Raw genomic sequence first — 20,222 nt, forward strand, 5'->3', positions numbered from 1 at the left:
GTGGTACGCGGACCTCTCACTGCTGTGGCCTCTCCCATTGCAGAGCACAGGCTCCGGATGCACAGGCTCAGCGACCATGGCTCACGGGCCTAGCCTTTCCGCGGCATGTGGGATCTTCCCGGACCGGTGCACGAACCCGTGTCCCATGCATCGGCAGGCGGACTCTCAACCACTGCGCCACCAGGGAAGCCCAAGGGATGTTTTAATAAGAAGGTTTAACTGAGCTCAAAGTAGTATAACATGGCTATGATTTATTTCCTATTGAGCATTAATTTAATTTATTATTTATTTATTTATTTTTACATCTTTATTGAAGTATAATTGCTTTACAGTGGTGTGTTAGTTTCTGCTTTATAACAAGGTGAATCAGCTATACGTATACATATATCCCCATATCTCCTCCCTCCTGTGTCTCCCTCCCACCCCTCTAGGTGATCACGAAGCACTGAGCTCATCTCCCTGTGCTATGCGGCTGCTTCCCACTAGCTATCTGTTTTACATTTGGTACTGTATATATGTCTATGCCACTCTCTCACTTCGTCCCAGCTTACCCTTCCCCTTCCCTGTGTCCTCAAGTCCATTCTCTATGTCTGTGTCTTTATTATTCATGTCCTGCCCCTAGGTTCTTCAGGACCTTTTTTTTTTTGGATTCCGTATATATGTGTTACCATACAGTATTTATTTTTCTCTTTCTGACTTACTTCACTCTGTATGACAGACTCTAGGTCCATCCACCTCACTACAGATAACTCAGTTTCATTTCTTTTTATGGCTGAGTAATATTCCATTATATATATGTGCCACCTCTTCTTTATCCATTCATCTGTTGATGGACCCTTACCTCATTGTAGTTTTGATTTGCATTTCTCTAATGATTAGTGATGTTGAGCATTCTTTCCTGTGTTTGTTGGCAATCTGTATATCTTCTTTGGAGAAATGTCTATTTAGATCTTCTGCCTGTTTTTGGATTGGGTTTTTTGTTTGATATTGAGCTGCTTTTAAATTTTGGAGATTAATCCTTTGTCAGTTGCTTCATCTGCAAATATTTTCTCGCATTCTGAGGGTTGTCTTTTCGTCTTGTTTATGTTTTCCTTTGCTGTGCAAAAGCTTTTAAGTTTCATTAGGTCCCATTTGTTTATTTTTATTTCCCTTTCTCTAGGAGGTGGGTCAAAAAGGATCTTGCTGTGATTTGTGTCGTAGAGTGTCTGCCTATGTTTTCCTCTAAAAGTTTTATAGTGTCTGGCCTTACATTTAGGTCTTTAATCTATTTTGAGTTTATTTTTGTGTATGGTGTTAGGGAGTGTTCTAATTTCATTCTTTTACATGTAGCTGTCCAGTTTTCCCAGCATCACTTTGAAGAGGCTGTCTTTTCTCCATTGTATTATTCTTGCCTCCTTTATCAAAGATGAGGTGATCATATGTGTGTGGATTTATCTCTGCGCTTTCTGTCCTGTTCCATTGATCTATATGTCTCTTTTTGTGCCAGTACCATACTGTCTTGATTACTGTAGTTCTGTCTGAAGTCAGGGAGTCTGATTCCTCCAGCTCCATTTTTCTTTCTCAAGATTGCTTTGGCTATTCGGGGTCTTTTGTGTTTCCATACACGTACAATTTTTTGTTCTAGTTCTGTGAAAAATGCCATTGGTAGTTGATAGGGGTTGCATTGAATCTGTAGATTGCTTTGGGTAGTCTAGTCATTTTTGCAGTGTTGATTCTTCCAGTCCAGTAACATGGTATATCTCTCCATCTGTTTGTATCATCTTTAATTTCTTTCATCAGTGTCTTATAGTTTTCTGCATACAAGTCTTTTGTCTCCTTACGTAGGTTTATTCCTAGATATTTTATTATTTTTTGTTGCAGTGGTAAATGGGAGTGTTTCCTTAATTTCTCTTTCAGGTTTTTCATCATTAGTGATTAGGAATGCAGGAGATTTCTGTGCATTAATTTTGTATCCTGCTACTCTACCAAATTCATTGATTAGCTCTAGTAGTTTTCTGTTAGCATCTTTAGGATTCTCTATGTATAGTATCGTGTCATCTGTGAGCATTAGTTTTAAAGATGGTAATTTAAATGACAAATTTTAAGACCCAGGTTTTATTTTCTTTGAAAATACTTGCTATAATTTATCTTCATAGTTTTATACTCTAAATCTGTTTTCTAAAGGATCAAAAAACCACCCTGGTGTGTTTTTTTAAAAAGAGAATGAACAAGAATATCCTAAAGACATCAATTGCATTCTTAATTAGAAATTATTGAAAATAAATCAGAAGTTCAAAAGGTAAATAATATGTTCCATTTCTTCAAAGAAATTTTTATTTTCCCTTTATGCAGAAGAATGTCAATAATTATGTATTAAACTGTACAGCTGAAAATTAAAAAGCCAGGAACAAATATTTGAATGAAGGAATTTCACTTATTCAATTATTTTCAATTGATTTAAGGTCATTTATGGTCAGAATTAGCTAAAAGTATTGTTTAGCCATGTTTGTGTTATGGATTTCTCCAAGGAGATCATATAATATTTTATAACTTGAAATTTTCCTAAATATTTAAAATTATTTTTAGTCATCATAATCCTTCACTCAAGTTTATACTCTTATAAGTAAGATCGTCTTGGTGGGTTTCTTTTCTTTGGTTGATCAGTGCTCACGTTTACCAGCCCTGTTTTCTTTCATTTTATTTTATATTATTTTTTAATTCTTATTTTGTTTTTGTTTTTTTGACTGGGGCACTCTGCTTGCGGGATCTTAGTTCCCCAACCAGATATTGAACCCAGCCCCTTGGCAGTGAAAGCACAGAGTCCTAACCACTGAACTGCCAGGGAATTCCCTGTTTTCATTCATTTTAAATAAGTAATTTCTTTATACAAACAATTTTCATTTAGCCCTATTATTAATCTGTTTAATTTAAGCATGGTCCCAAACCATAAAGTATTGAGTTTTTTGGGTTTTGTTTTCGTTTGACTTTATTCCCTGATTCCTCCTCTTCTTTCTCCCCAACCTTTTCTGTTGAGATATACCTTAAATACACATATTCTAATTATGAAACTTAGTAAATTTTTAAATACACTCTTGGAAAAAAAAATTGAACATTTTACATCTACTGACAGAACTTTTCAGTAGACTTTCTGTAAATATTATTATGGTTATTGTTTCCCAGGGCATTATAATTGAAAGTGATGTTAGATTCCATCTTTCCATCTTCCTCATTTTATAAATGTAGAAAGTAAGGCCCAGAAAAGTTAAAATGCTGAATTTCTTCACATTATGAAAAATTTCAAAAGAGAGCAATTGGTTATGAAACAGTCATGCAGATTTTATTAGTAATTTGTATTTTATTTAAGAGCAAATTTTATTGGAAGGTATAGCCAGTAGGTCTGAGTCCCTCTGGGTGGGGATGTATCAGCAGCTCTCCAATGAAATGTGTGTCCTTTCAGTTCCTCTGTGAAAAGCAGGCGTTTCATTTTGTTGTTGTGTTACACTTAGCTTTTCTTGTAACATTTGTTAAAATACTGTTTTTTACATTCAGTTGGATTTTCTTCCCACTCCCTCCTCCCTCCCAACTCCTTGAAAAAAAAAAAAAAAAAAAAAAAAGAATGTGAATGTGGGGGATAGTTGCCAGGATTTTATACCGTTCTTAATTTAAGGCCTGGATGCTATTATGTGCGTGTATGTATATATGTGTATATATACATATATATACACACACACATACATACTGTTTGATTTTGTATTCATAGTTTATTTAAAGTTTCTGATGTAGTTAATACAGGACTGTTAACCTAGTCAGTTAATTAGTTGACTTTTCCCATGTAGTGTGCCAGTATTACTGCTATAATTATAAGTTTTTACCTGGACAGCTTTGTAATTAGTTAACTATCAATTAGTTTCCTTTGACGTAAGATACTTTTGAAAATCTCTAAGCATTGTTGTTAAGATTCAGAAAAATCTGTTTGGCTCTGAATTCCTAGTTCACCCATGGGTTCCTGGCAAGTCATGTAATCTCTCAGCCTCAGTTGCCCCATTAGGAAAATAGAATGAAATAATCTATCTTGCAGGATTGTGGTAAAGATTGAGTGATATATGGTATAATTTGTTATTGTACTACACGTATTACCATTTTTGTGAATTTCCTTTTATTTGAATTTTAAAAATTGGAATTGTGGGTAGAGTATTTTATCCAGCTTTTTTTTTTTTTTTTTAATCCAGCTTTTTAAAGAACAAGAATTGTGGTGATAGGGAAAGAACTGCTTCATTAGAACTGGCTGTACCTGGCTCCGGGGCTACTAGCTTATGTTGTATTGACTGACAAGTCCCTTAACCTCACTGAGCCTCAAATTTCTCATCCACAAAATGGTGGTAATACCAATCTTGAAAAAGTTTTTAAGGATTGGAAATAATTTTGTTAATCATCTAGCAAAGTGCCTGCTTGGAAAAGGTTTATAATCTGAAACCTTTGAGAAAAAACAACAAAAGTTTTTTCATAACCCAACATGTATATATCACAAGAAGCTAGAATTAGCTGTCCAGCAGTTTCAGCTAAAGTAAAATTTCTTGCCATAGGGAACATAATGGTTTTTGGCTTTGAATTGAAGCTCTGTAGATTACTCCAAAAATACTTTCCCCTTGGAGTTACAAAAGCCTTTTCCCCCACATCTCTAATTCTTATTCAGAAATGGTTTGATAACAGTGAGTACTTCAGACAAACAAACATGATTTTGATTTTCAAAGCAAGAAAGGTTTTAAGCTTCTTTGAGGAAATTTAGATCTCAGCCCATTTTTAGGGCTTTGTAACAGTATATTTTAGAATTCAGGTTGGTGATGATTAGGATGGGGTGGAGGATGTCATTGTGCAGAAGAAAGGTCAAATGTAAAAGGTATGATCCATTTTATTGTTTGTAATGTAGATTTATGTGGGAAAAGAACATAATAGGATGACCCTAGGAAGGATTATTTTATGTGATATTTCTCTTTTAGGGCCTATGTGATTTGAAATTTGATTATTGGTATATTGAGAGATAATTGTACCTCAGAAGTATTTTAACTTAAAAATCTTATAATTAAGAGGATTAGTTTTAATTAGAGGACCAATTTATCAGCCTAGTGATGACTTATCAAAACTTATTATAGGTCCTACATACTCTTGCCTTTTTTATCTTTGCCTTAAAAGGAAATAACGTTTTAACATTTTCCATCTATTAGTTTTGCTCAGAGAAGCTGGGGAACATGTGAAGATCCTTGGGAGGATTATATCATCTAAAAAACTTTATTATAGAAAGGAAAACAGTTCTGAGTATGTGACAAAAAGTAATTGTAGCATTAGCTATTAGGTAATGTGACTTGTAACGAGTCATTGACAGGACTGATGCTGGCACGTTAAAGGAAAACTCTCACTTTGTCTTCAAGCTGGTGAACCTAGTTAGATATTAGGAAACATCAACAAAGTCTGCTTATACACTGGAAGCATCCAAACAACTATTCTGAAAGGATTAAAAGCAATTGATTATTTTTAATCACAGAAATTGAAGATGATTGAGTATGCAGTGCTCTGTGAAAGGTTAGACTGCAAACCACAGTGGATGATGTAACAAAGCCTGGGTCCCTAAGACAGTGACAGATAATAGTACTTTTGGAGTATTAGGAATAAGCAAAGTGATGTTTTTGTGGCCTCTGATGTGATGCTTGAGTTGTGATGGTTCCTGATCATTTATGTACTTTGGAAGGTAATAACTAATGTAGAATTTTGAATTTTTGTTGTACATTTTAAATTGTCAATCCCATTTCTCAAACCAGTAAGTTGGAAGGAATACCCAAGTAATTGCATCCAGAAAATTGGGCCTAAATCAAATAGTAGAAAGAGTAAGAGATCTTTACATCTAAATTTTATTGTTAATCAAGAAGGGATAATGTCTAATCCCAAACAAGATTATATTTAATGTAAATCCTAATGTAAAAAAGAGTTATCTTGTCATGTTCTTAGAGCTTCCATTTCAGTGAGCTATAGTATCAATCAAAAACATGTAGCAATCTGTGCAGGCACCCACCTATCCATATGTGACATCTGCTTTTTCATGAGGTTCATTTCTAACTTAAAACCTTGGTGGATTTGTATGTATAGATAGGAAGGCTTGTAAAAATTTGTTTTTAACAGTAGAATCAAAATATTATGTGGTTAGTTTTTTGTTTCCCAAATGTGTCATCTATTTTGAAAAATTTAAATCTATAAACACCTGGGAAGGTGCTTAGCATGAGCATCAGTACGTTTGAATCAGAATTTAGCACGAATGAATTTCTAGAAACTCTTTACTCAAGTTCATATACCTGTATAATGGATTTGGAGAAATTTAAATATTTCCTTCTAAAAAAACTTACTGAAATTGGGTTACCACAAATTCTTTCCTAGAAAATGAAAATTCCATATATTATATATGGATTATATATATATAGTATATATAATATGTATATAATATATATTATATATTATTATATATAATATATATAATATGTATATAATATATATTATATATTATTATATATATAATATGTATCATATGTATAATATATAATATATATTCTATATAATATATAGAATATATATGATATATATTATATATATAATATATATCTCATATATATATATATTTACAAAGCAGGGCCCCTTAAAACTAAATCTCACATTTTGATTTATCCAATTAAATTATTTTGAGGTTGACCTTAAGCCATAGCATATGGGAAATAATAGACTATTAGTTTTTCCAAGTGCTTATCATGAATTATTTTCCTTTATTAAGTTTAATACTTTATCGCTAACTTTACTGATACGCAGTATTTATTAGGCAGTTCTCATTTTCAATTGTAGTCTTAAAGATACTTAGGTAGAATGCTGTGGTTGAATTCCATCTTTTTTGTAGGATAGCGGTGGTATGTGTGAATCATTCTTTTGAGAGCATATTCATAATGTGGATGTTTAGAAGGAAGTAATGATGATGGTTAAAGATGTGATTTAATCAGACTTTTGCAAAAGTAATATCTGTAGGTTTGGTGTAGTCAACAACCCAAGGAGATGATTATTTTTGATAGAATAGGCAGATCTGTATTTTTTTTTTTTGAGGTTAAATTAATTTTCAGCATTATTGCTGTATAACTTTACCTATCTTTGAAAATGTGTTTTCATCTTGGCTTTTATTTTTTTACTTTTTCTGTTATGTTTCTAACATTTTTTTTTTTTTTTTAATTATTTTATTCTTTTGGCTGTGTCGTGCAGCTTGTGGGATCTTAGTTGCCTGACCAGGGATCAAACCTGGGCCCTTGGCAGTGAGAGCACAGAGCCCTAACCACAGGACTGCCGGGGAATTCCCTAACATGTTTATTATTATATGCTTTGTTGGAATTAAATTAATACCACGTAATCCATTTAGTATAATGGATGTATTAGGTTCTTTATCCAGAATGTTAGTATTTCTTAAGTAAAATTATATTTCTGATATCCTCATTACTCTTCTTATGCCAGTATAAACACTGTTTGCCTGCTACTATGTAGTAAATAATGCCAAAACCAATTATTTATTTGTTAGAGTAATCTTATCCAAACTTTAGACTCCAGTTCAGATGTAAAACTCAAAATTCTGTGAAATTATTTAAATATATTTAATTTATATTACTGTCCTTTGATGCACTCATTGTTAGTCTTATCAGTCATTGAGTTTAACATTCATCTTTTTCACAAAGTCAAGCTAGTAATTCTTCAGTTCTTATAGTGAATATTTTTTACATTACTACTACAGCTGACCCTTGAATGACACTTACATGTGGAATTTTTTCTTGCATACTACAGTACTACACAGTCTGGGGTTGGTTGAATCTGAGGTTGCGGAATCGCAGATACGAAGGTCCGACTGTAAAGTTATATGTGTATTTTTGACTGTGCAGGGGTCAGCACCCCTCAACCCCTTGCGTTCAAGGATCAGCTATATTTAGTTTATTATTTAAATCAAATCCTAGGATATTGCTCCTTACTCATTATGTTAAAATAAATATATGAGATTTCCTCCTACTTTTGCTCAAGTCTTAATTATTCCATCTGTTTCTAATGTTTTTTTTTTTTTTTTTGCGGTACACGGGCCTCTCACTGTTGTGGCCTCTTCCGTTGCGGAGCACAGGCTCCGGACGCGCAGGCTCAGCGGCCATGGCCCATGGGCCCAGCCGCTCGGTGGCATGTGGGATCTTCCCGGACCGGGGCACGAACCCGTGTCCCCTGCATCGGCAGGCGGACTCTCAACCACTGCACCACCAGGGAAGCCCCTCTAATGCTATTTTTTTTAAAATAGGAATTAAATAGATAAAGGAACTGTGTTGGTACACAATTGTATAATGGCATTACTTGAAACTAAAAATATATTTCTTTTAATGGGGAATTTTAACATGTTTTTCTTTAGTTTATACTTTAATGTACTCTAAGTACTAGGTTTCTGTACACTAGGAGATTGTTTTTAAAAGTTTTATTTTTGGATACTAAGCACATTTTAATTTTGAAGAGTACTTGTTTTGAATATGTAATAAATGCACGTGGTTAAGAAGTTCAAGCATTAGAGAAAGTTATACAGTTGCTCACTTTAGCTCTTCAGAGGCAACCATGATTAATCAGTTTATAGTGTGTATCCTTCAGAAATCTTTTGTATGTAGTCGAAGGTATTATTTTAAAAGCACTGATTTCTTTTTTTTTTTAACTTTTTCAGCAAAAACTTTTTCTTTTTTTTGAATTTTATTTATTTTTTTATACAGCAGGTTCTTATTAGTTATCCATTTTATACATATCAGTGTATATATGTCAGTCCCAATCTCCCAGTTCATCACACCACCACCCAAAGCACTAATTTCTTAAGATGAATATCTGAGTTTTTACATCAAAAGACTTATTTATGCCACACCACTTGGGATCTTGAATCTAAAAGTAATCTTGCTGAATTTGAAAACAAACATAAAACTTGTAATTCTGGCCTTGGAATATTGATTTCAGTGTAAGCCTGTTGGGCCTTTACTGACTTAAATAATGATTATATTTTGTTTGGAACGTGTAATTAATGAGTTGTGTATTCATCCCTGTAATATAATGAACCCCCCCACCCTTTAAAAAAAAAAAGCTAAACAATATTAATGACAATGTGTTATTGAATAGAAAATATAATTTGCACATCAAAACTGATTTCATAGGTCTTATTGCTAGAGTTTGAGGCTAAAATTAAAAAAAGGAACTGATTTAAAGAAAAATATTAAAAGAGTATAAATATTAGTGCAGGTAATAAGTAGATATTGAAAAAATTCTGGTTGTGGAATTCAAATGTCTGAAGTTTGAGCAATACTGAACTAAAGAATGTTATTTATTCTGGTTGACTTGTGTTGCAAAGTATGTATTAAAAGCCTCTTTTCTCAATTCTGTATAGTTGTAGAAGTGTTTATTAGTATTATGACTAATAAGGCTTTGGATGTGAATTGCAATCTAATACCTTTAGAAATAAGCTTAAAGTAGAAGAATACGTTTAATATTAATGTTTCTGTTTTATATTTTTTATAGAATCTGATTTTTGACAAATTATAAAGGGAAGTGTCAGAAAAAGTTTCTAAATGAATATGAGGTGGTTTATCATATTTTAGAACATATATTGTTACCTCTTTATTATCTATGGTAATAGAGAAAAATAAGGTAGATAATGCAGGACTCTTTTCATATTTTCAGTATTTATATAGATTCTACAGTGATGTAAATAAAGGGAACCTAAAGCTCTAGTCTTGAACTTAACTTACAAAATTTTTAGCAGCAATCCTGCTAGGTACTTGTCCAGTACATGCATGAGAACCTTTAGTGATATAGTGCTTATTTCTCAGGGCTGCCCTTTCCATTTCCTTACATTTTTGCTTGTTGTCACTGTAATTTACTTGAAAAGGAAGTTTTAGATTGAAGAAAAGCACGGGCTCTTTCTGGAAGTTTTTGATTTTCTGCTAGGTAATATACTTTTAGCCTAGACGTATAATGTTATACATCTTAACATCTTTTTGGTTGATTTCTGTTGGCCATAGCTTTCCTGGCACATAGCAAAATAGCTAGCCGGTAGTAGATGTGGGTTAGCCAAAAATGCTGTCACAGGAGAGAGCCAGAGTGGATCTTTGGTGTACATTTTCCCTGCCCTGGGAAAAGTGTAGCATAGACAGGCACTTGGCTGTCTTTCTGGGATTTGTTTAAAGCAATGATAATCATGGTGGAGCATGGTGGCACGGAAAGGAAACTTGAAGCCTTTGGTCCTGCAGCAGAGGTAGCCACTAAAAGGTCTGCTGAATGCTCAGGGCTGCCTTCCTTTTGCTTCAGAAGATAATAAAGACATGTTTAAGGGTACAATAAAATTCCTGTGCCTCTTCCCCCTACATTTTAAATTTCTTGGGTAAAACTAAAACTGCTGATTCTGAGAACAAGGTTAGTTTATATTTGAAGGTAAATTAGCCTTGATTTTACGTTTTCAAAACTATTTTTGCTAAATAACTTGTTTTAACATTTTCAAAAGCATTTTCTTTGCAAAAATGAAATAGGTTTTAGTGGATAAGACCTACTTACTTTAATTATATTCTTTAAATTTTCTTATTGAGATTTTATGCCTTAATTCGTTTAACATCAGAATACTGTTAAATTATTGAGAGAACTTATGTGAAGTAAAAGTTTTTGTATTTGTCTTTAACAAAACTCTTTTACCTGAGACTTTTGACCAATATTAAAACCATATTTTCTAAATGACAAGATTTCCATTAGTAAATATTTCTAGAGGTAGAGTATTATACTTTGCACTGTATTTTTTGTTACATGTCTAGATTTCTTTATGCCAAAAACCAGTGAGAGTAAAACATCTGAGTTTAGTTTTGCTAATGGCAAAAGTAAACTTTTAGTCCCTCTACTGGCTGCCTTTGTTGTAGCAGAGCTTAATTTTTTTTTTTTTTTTTTTTTTTTTTTCTTTTCAACTCTTAACTAAGATAAAGTCTAGCTTTATGACCAAGGTGAATTTTGAGGCAAATTCTAATATGAACTGTCCTCAAATTGAGTGACTTCATAAGCATACTTATTAAGAATAAAAATGGAAAGTAGTGACTTTTAAATATAAAGATTTGAGAATTATTAAACTGCAGAGGCTTGGCCCTGAATAGCTAAAAACATTATATTACACTGATTAAATCATAACTTTAGACTTTCGAAATGTTAAATTATTTTTTGTAAAACGTGAAAAAAAATAATCTTGTGATACTGGCAGACAACCAAAAATGTGTTTTAGTTTGCTGGATAAAAGAGAATGTCAGAGAAAGATGCCAGTTACTTATGCGCTTCTGCCAAGAGTAAGTGTACTACCAAAGGCGGAGGAGGAGCAGCCTAAATAAGAAGCTTCATGGCACAACATGGTCTGCTCATTTGCTGCAGGTGATTTAGAAATTTATGCTTAGATAAATGTTAAGACAGTCAGCTTTATATAGAGGTTGGGATAACTTTTCCCTGAAGAAAAAAACCCCTCCTTTTGTGTATAAATTATGTTCATTAAATCATCATTCTAATTAAAAAAAATTTTTGTTTAGTTTTGGCTGCGTCGGGTCTTAGTTGCAGCACGTGGGATCTTCGATGAGGCACCTGGGATCTTTCCTTGTGGCACGCAGACTCTTCGTTGCGGTGTGCAGGCTTCTCTCTACTTGTGTGCGGGTTTTCTCTTCTCTAGTTGTGGCGTGTAGGCTACAGGGTGTGTGGGCTCTATAGTTGTGGTGCACAGGTTCCAGAGCGCGTGGGCTCTGTAGTTTTGCAGGACGCGGGCTTTCTAGTTGAGGCGCATGAGCTCAGTAGTTCTGGTGCGCAGGCTTAGTTGCCCCGTGGCATGTGGGATCTTAGTTCCCCGACCAGGGATCGAACCCGAGTCCCCCGCGTTGTAAGAAGGATTCTTTACCACTGGACCACCAGGGAAGTCCCTCATTATTCTAATTTTTATCATAACTAACACTATTGCTTTTCTTATTGTGATTCTTGACTAAACTCTCACCTTAGAAAGGAAGGGATCTTAGGCACAGTAGGGTTAAGTGAGTAAATAGGTGAAATGAGGATAGCCATATTTTTCTTTACTTTTCTCTGCCTTTGATCTTTACCTGTATTTTCCAAAATTTAAAGTAATTAAAATTAATATTTATTTTTTTGTTTGTATGTAAAGTGAATGTTGATTGAAGTTATATAGTTTTCAAAAGTAAGTGATATCTATCTTATCTATATAGCATTTTGTTTTACTGTGTTTTTGCTGGGAGGTGGTATATTGATTTATATATAGAAAAATTGGTAGGTAAGACATCACAGAGCAACAGGAAACCAAGTAATGGAATAGTCCTACTGTATGTAGTTAATTTTACTGCAGATAGAATATAGTAAACCAAACTAATTGTAATAACATTCATTGTTTGACTGTGGCACAACCCAGGTTGGTGTAGAATTGTATTTAAGAGAATTTAGCTGCTACCAGTAGGACCTTCAGATGCTGTAGAAAGACCATGCGATTTAGAGTTGGAATCATGTTCTGGCATTGCCAGTTACAACTGTGTGACTTAGGGTTATATTGTTTAATCTCCCTGAACATTTTACCTCACCAAGTTTTTAGGGTCAAATGAGATAAATATAAGTGCTTTATTGTTATTATCAAGTACCTGGTTATTAAAGTAATTTCAGGCATAGACGCTGAGGAGTATTATGTGTATAAGACTCTAGTAAAGTATCAATTGAAAGCTTTGTCATCAAGGAAAAAGTAACTTTGATTTTAGTGTGTGAATTTAGCTTAAATTTTAATAACAGACTTTGCTAAATTTTAATACATTTGAACTTGACTTTTAGACATTGTGGTTCTTTAGAAAGTACGTATTAGCTTTTGGGTGGACATCATCATCTGTAAAGTTCTTAATAACTGTAGACCATTGTCATTTAATTATAAATATGACCAATCCTTCGGTGGATAATTCTGATCACGCTTACACAGAAATAAGAATAGGTGGGTGCCCAACTTTTGATCAGAAAGTATGACTTTGATTTAGGTTAAAATGTAAAGGTGATACAGAGACACTTTTGCAAGTATTTAGTCCATGCTCTAGTGGCATTAACAGATTTGCATGTCAGCCAAAGTAGTTTTAGCTTAAGGGTGAAAGCGAGGTACGATAGTTTCGAAGATACTAGGACTTCTTGATTTTCTTTATCTCCCTTTGCTAATTTTTGAGCTAAAATGGTATTTGTAGAGACCAGGAGAGGAGAGTTATTATAGGTACATACATTTATGATGTGTGAGAGTAGAGATTATGTATCATGCACTTAACACAATTCCTGTGTATGGTAGCCACTCAGTAAATGTTTGAATGACAAACGTGAATGAATGGACAATGGACGGTTGGACATATGTAGGAAGGAGGTGGTATACCCTTGTAGCCTAGCAAATTGCTATATGTTAAGTTTGGGAAGCACTCATTTATATTGAGGTGAAGGTAAGTAACATCTATATATTTTGAAGCTTGTTGAAGTTTGAGTAATTCCGAGTGGCTCTGTGAACTTGGGCAGGTCTATATTAGGCTATAATCAGTGAATCAATGAATATTTAACTGTCCAGTGCTTAGATATTTTGTGCTCAGTGCTGAGGAAGAATTATGGCATCCTTGCCTTCAGTGTATTCAAACAGGAAACAATAGCAAACAGTACAAGATGGTGTATTTTTTAAGAAGTGTAGTAAAAACGCATAACAAAATTTACCACCTTAACCATTTTTAAGTGTAGAGTTCAGTAGTGTTAATTACATTTACGTTGTTGTGTGAGGTGTTGTATATTTAAATTGAAAATATGAGAAGGAGAGGATAAATGCTGTGGGGAAGTGGTATTCAAAATGTACTCCATGAGGGCTTCCCTGGTGGCGCAGTGGTTGAGAATCCGCCTGCCAATGCAGGGGACACGGGTTCGTGCCCCGGTCTGGGAGGATCCCACATGCCGCAGAGCGGCTGGGCCTGTGAGCCATGGCTGCTGAGCCTGTGCGTCCGGAGCCTGTGCTCCGCAACGGGAGAGGCCCGCGTACCACAAAAAAAAAAAAAAAAAAAAAAAAAAAAAAATGTGCTCCATGAAAGCACTCCAAATCCAGTTTTATTTGAGGAAAACTTATATTTATACTTTTATTTATTTAAGTTTGAAAACTACCACTATTAAAATTTGGAGAGGGAAAGGGCTGAATTATTCAAGGCCAGAGTAATCAGGGAAGGTTTCAAGGCAGAAGAGGAAGACTTAAACTGGGCCTTAAAAAATCATTAGGAATTGGATGGGTTGTGGGCAGGGAAAAGGAAAAGCATTCTTCCCGAGGGAGCCAATCAAAGCTCAGAGGTTGGGAGTATGAACATTGCCTGTTTCTCTATTAACGAGAAGATCTGCATTATGAGAATTTATTGTTTATGTTGGTGGTGAATGATGTGTAATGTAATGTCTCCCAAAATGTGTTCCATCTGCCATGAATGTTGTAGAGGAGGAAGGGAAGGGAAATTCATGTCTTTATCCTGCAAGGTTCTAGTAACATTTGAATGCGACTGTGCGTTTGAGAGCTTAAAATATTGTATCCAACATATTTTAATTTTATATGACCAGAGGAAGTTTCCTCTACCTGGAGCCATTGTTTCTTGGACACCAGTTTGAAAACTGTGTATGCCACTTACATACACTTTCTTGACTTGATCAAGAAATTTAATATACCAGATATCCCCCTGCTCCCACTTTATGATTAGGTTATAATCACAGTTACTGTATGTGAAAAGTGTTGGTAAACTCATTCAACAAATACGGAGTATGTACTGTAATCTGCTAATGATTGAGAGTTATATAAATGTATATAAATGTAATATAAATGTAAGGAGAATGTTAACAGAACCATAAGATATTACATGCATATAACCCTTCTACATTCTTGCTCTTCTATGTATGGTCAGTGAACATTAGCATCTTCTAGCCTGCAGTCTTGTTAGAAATGCGAAACCTTAGTCTTTGTCCCAGCCTTATTGAACCAGAGCCTGCATTTTATTAAGATCACCAAGTGATTCATATGCCCATTAAAGTGTGCATTTGTCGTATGCTGTTTTACGTCATATCCAACACAACTTTGTTCTGTCCTTTCTTGAACACTGTTAGTAGCAGAGAATTTGATACCTTTGATTTCCAGCTTAGGGTTTACCCTCTTGAAACTTCTACCCTCTGGTCATGGTTTTGTCTTAAAGAGTTATACAGAATCTGCTTCATTGTCTCAAATGAGAGTCATTTATGTGTAAAAGATAAGCTTATGTTTATCTGAGTCCCTAACAAAATGTGTCACCTAGAATTGATCATAGTACTCATAGAGTGACTTGGCCAGAGATTTGAATGGAAGTTATTGAAGTTATTTCACCTTAACTGTAGAGCATTTAAGAGCTCTGTGCCACTGTGTTCCATCGCCTCCGCTGCTGTTATTTTTTTACTCCTCTCGCCAAGCAATTTCTTTAAGCAGCCATCCTTCTTACTTTTAACTTTTCATATTGGACTGTTCTTAAATTTTACTAAACTCAGGTTAGGCCTAGTGTTTCTTTGGAACCAGCTCTTAGAGCCCTTCCATACCTAGTCACTTGGTTAGATACTTTGATTATAGGCATAGATTACTTGGTAAAGGATCACCTAGTATTTTGCCTTCCTCTTTAAGAAGTTTCTAACGAAAATTACCTATTATTTTAATTTGTAATATCTAGATATGTCAAATCATTAGAATTGAAATGTAGGGTTCCTTTTAAGAAATTAAATACTTTAAGTTACATAAATATAGATTCTCACTGTAAAAATTAATACAATACAAAAATGTAGAAAGAAGTGAAAAATCCATTTTTTCCTTTCTAATTCTAACCCTTCAAGGTTAACCTCTGTTTAGTTTACATTTCCTTCTAAACCTTTAAAAAAAAATGTACAAAAGGTATGTGCTATAAATAAAATTTAAAAACAAGAAAGGGGGATTTATATACTGTTCTGAAAATTGACTTTTTACTCAGAAAAATTAAGCTGATCTCTAGACCTTAATACAATCGATGTGTTTTTTGACTTTAGGGAAGAAACCCTTTTTTTTTGGAGCCAGCAATAATTATTACAATTACTGATGGGAGCAAGTTGACTACTACCAGTGGAGTCCAGGATGAGGTAAGTTATGTTTATATCAGCATGGATTATGCAAATGCAGTTGAAAAATCTTTATGTGTACATTGTAGGATATTGAAACCTTAAGTAGGTTCTCTCTTTATTTGATGCAATCTAGAGTCATCTGGCTCCTAGAACTCATTTACCTTCTCTGTTGTTTGTAGCAATGGCCTCTAAATTTTCTTGAATAGGAATCCCTTCTGTGAAAAATTTTGGAGCCTACCACCCATCTCAATTATATATGTATTTTTGAGTTTATGTGAGGGTCACAGTGTCAGTTCATATAGTAAATTTAGTAAAATGAATTCTTATTTTCAGGCTAAAAAAATGGAGACAGCATTCTAATAATTTCTTCCCATAGTTCAGTGGTTTGTCATGTGTACTGCACTATGGAGACTATGCACTATGGAGACTCCTAGACTAGAGTACAGCAAAGCCAAGAGGAGGTTAAAACTAGGAAAAGTGAAGGTGTTTGGGCATTTTAATTCTAAGTCAAATACCGTATAAATAATTTACAGCTAACCTCACGTATTCTCTACTAGCATGCATTGTGCAGAGTTGGTTGTGTGTGATGTGATAGGGTGAGTGCAAGAGGTTTATTTTAACTTTAAGCTGTTTTTAGTTTAGTATTTGAACTGCTCTTTTTTTTGTTGTTGAGGCATGCGGGATCTTTCGTTGCGGCGCGTAGGCTCTTTGTTGTGGTGTGCAGGCTTCTCTCGAGTTGTGGCGTGTGGGTTTTCTCTTCTCTAGTTGTGGTGCACAGGCTCCAGGGCGTGTGGGCTCTGTAGTTTGCGGCACGCAGGCTCTAGTTGAAGTGCACGAGCTCAGTAGTTGTGGCACATGGGCTTAGTTGCCCCTCAGCATGTGGGATCTTAGTTCCCTGCCCAGGGATTGAACCCGTGTCCCCTGCATTGCAAGGCAGATTCTTTACCACTGGACCACCAGGGAAGTCCCTGAACATTGCTTTTGAACATTTCGTTTATTAAAATAGGTTGTTATAGAAAGGAGATGGTTTAGGCTACTCTCTTTACTGCTTGCATTTGATTTAGAATCTTAATTTTAATTCTCACTGTATTTACACATGGTTTGATTAAGTAGGAAGCATGTAGTCTTTAAGTTCAGTAATTTTTAGAAATGCTTTCATTTGTGTGACATTGTGGAATGCAAATTGGATATGGCGTCAGGACACGTGGGTTCTAGTCATTGTTCAACTACTTTCTAGCAGTGAAGTTTGTATCAGTTACCTAGCTTCCCTAAATTTCTATCCTTGTTCGTGAAATAAAGGTGATAATTCTTGCCTTACCTCATAGGGTTGTTGGAAGACTGAAATGAAATAATGTATATGAACGTGCTTGGTAGGCTGTAACGAAAAGAACAACTGTATTGTTCTATCATGAAGCATTGGAACTAGTAAAGAATTGTTATTGCCTGATCTTGACTTGAGGGGAAAAGAGCCAGAATTATTTTGTTTGAGCAGTTGATGTTGAAGGGAGTTCAGGATATAATTCATAGAGAAACAGTTGAAAAATTTAGGTAGATTAAAATTCATAATTAAATAATTTATAGTCTATACATAATTAGTAGCCTTGGAACACTCCATAGCTGAACTTAATGGATTTTGGGGCTTTCTTAAACTTAGTTGATGTGTATAGCCAATTATATCCTGCCACTGTCAGGAACAGATAGACATTGATTATATACATGAACAGTCAATATATTGCTTAACTAAAATTGAAGCTCTCAAACTGATTTTTCCCACTTTACCTTCCTTTTGAAAAATTTGACTGAGAGAAAGATTGAGATATCAATAATCAGGTCAGAAATACTAATGATTTTGTTTTGTAGTTACGATGACTACAAAGATATTTCTCATTTATATTTATATTTACATTTATATTTATATTCCTACATGTGAGATTATCCATTCAAGGTGCTCTGGTCTTACCACCTTTGTAGAAATGCCCTTTGGGGTACAGTATATTTTGTTTCCATATATCTGGATCTGGTTTGTTTGTAATATTTGTTTCGTAGGACCTCCTCTAGCTTTAAAAAATATCTTGAAATATACATAGATGTTGGAATTGCTCACCTTTCTTCTAGGTCCTTGGGAAAGATGTTGGAGAAATAGACCTATGTGTTTATAATAACCTAAAACTCCTTGCTAGTAAAGTTGGGAAGATTTTCCTGTGGGCCAGGAGCTTACCTTTTAGTTCTCTTATATCTTCTACAATATTTAGCATAGTTCTGAGAACAGAGCTTATATTTTAAAAATATTTATTATAAATATTGTTGTATTGAGTCTGATAGTCATCAAGATTAAAATTGATCACTGCTACTTCTTATCTGAGGTGGAAGAGTCATTTGTTATAAGGCAAAGGTTCATTTTGGATATGCGGTTGGAACATAGGTTTCTGAGTTGTGCTGGGTTTCAAGTTTAGGAGTTTCTTCAATCATCAGCATGTTTGGTTCTTAATGTTCCAACGAGACTCATTTTGTGGGCCAGAGGATGTACCCTATATGTGTATATTGTGGAAGCTTAATTAGAAAAAAAATTTTATTTATTTATTTATTTATACAGCAGGTTCTTATTAGTTACCTATTTTATACATATTAGTATATATATATATATGTCAATCTCAATCTCCCAATTCATCCACCACCATTCCCCGCTCCCCACTTTCCCCCGCTTGGTGTCCATATGTTTGTTCTCTACGTCTGTGTCTCAATTTCTGCCTTGCAAACCGGTTCATCTGTAACATTTTTCTAGATTCCACGTATATGTGTTAATACATGGTATTTGTTTTTCTCTTTCTGACTTCACTCTGTATGACAGTCTCTAGGTCCATCCACGTCTCTAAAAATGACCCAATTTCATCCTTTTTATGGCTGAGTAATACTCCATTGTATATATGTACCACATCTTCTTCATCCATTTGTCTGTCGATGGGCATTTAGGTTGCTGCAATGAACATTGGGGTGCATGTGTCTTTTTGAATTATGGTTTTCTCTGGGTATATGCACAGTAGTGATGGAATGCTGGTCTCTTCTAGTCCAAGTAATTAAATTATGTTATTCATTTTGAGGAGAATTATCAATTTATAAAAAGCATAAAGGTGCTTTTTGGTTTGCTTTTGTGTTTGTGTGTGTGTATGCATGTGTGTGGTACATGTGATCTATATTGTTGTAATTTCTACTAGGAGATAACAAGCAGAATGTTCCCTTTGCCTCTTTCTCTTCAGTTCTCTTAACGTTTGCCTTTGGCAAAACTTGATTCTTTTTAAAGATTTATTGAATGAATGATTGTTGATGATTTCCACATTAGGTATGTGTATAATTCTTGATCACCTGTGACCGCTGTTAATGTGACCTGTTACTGTTTATGGAGTTGTGCATCCCACCCATACAATACCCTTGGCTTACGAGTTATATTACCTCACATAGTGTATTTTATCTGTTCTGCCAGTGCTATTTTTCAGGAATAAGTGTTCTGCTGCTTTGAAATCATCCTTATGGCATATAAGGAAACATGGAGCTCATCTAGTATTACTTTTTATTTTACAAATGAGGAAATTGAGATCCAGGGAGGCAAAGTGATTTGCTGAAGGTTATAACATTTATTATTGCCAAATTCTGGATTAGAATTGATCTAAATTCTAAAGACATCGCAGCCCCTCAAGACCCAGTGCTTTTTCCAGGATGCTATCTACAGTCTTTCTGTTTGATTCTATTATGGTATGTTCTGGAAATTTACGTTCTATTTACCTGATTTCCTGTTTGTCTGCTTCCGTTTTCTGTACATTTGTGACGTAGGTATTATGTTCTTATTCACTCAGTGTCCCTTGAATGACTATTATGACCTGGGCATTTCTAGTCAGTGAAGATAACAAAGATGAATAGGGTGCATTTCTGGTTCTTAAGTCCACAGTCTTATGGCGGAGGATTGCCTATTAAGTGGTTTTATGAATGATAAACTAGAGATGCCTACTAGGTGTATGGGAGCG

The 20,222-nt window shown here is 34.6% G+C and overlaps 1 protein-coding gene across 6 annotated transcripts in view; it reads left to right on the forward strand.

Moving 5' to 3' along the window:
- INTS6 (integrator complex subunit 6) overlaps positions 1–20,222 on the forward strand; it is a 110,928-nt gene that overhangs the window by 8,082 nt on the left and 82,624 nt on the right. For all 6 annotated transcript variants that reach the window (XR_003682505.2, XR_008618943.1, XM_028497279.2 and 3 more), the window contains one exon: positions 16,135–16,224. Coding sequence is in view for 4 of the 6 variants with exons in the window: in XM_028497279.2 (XP_028353080.1) it covers positions 16,135–16,224 (90 nt within the window). In the remaining 2 variants the exon portion in view is untranslated. The remainder of the gene's footprint in view (positions 1–16,134; positions 16,225–20,222) is intronic.

The sequence above is a fragment of the Physeter macrocephalus genome, chromosome 13, assembly GCF_002837175.3.
Source record: "Physeter macrocephalus isolate SW-GA chromosome 13, ASM283717v5, whole genome shotgun sequence".
NCBI classification, from domain to species: domain Eukaryota; kingdom Metazoa; phylum Chordata; class Mammalia; order Artiodactyla; family Physeteridae; genus Physeter; species Physeter macrocephalus.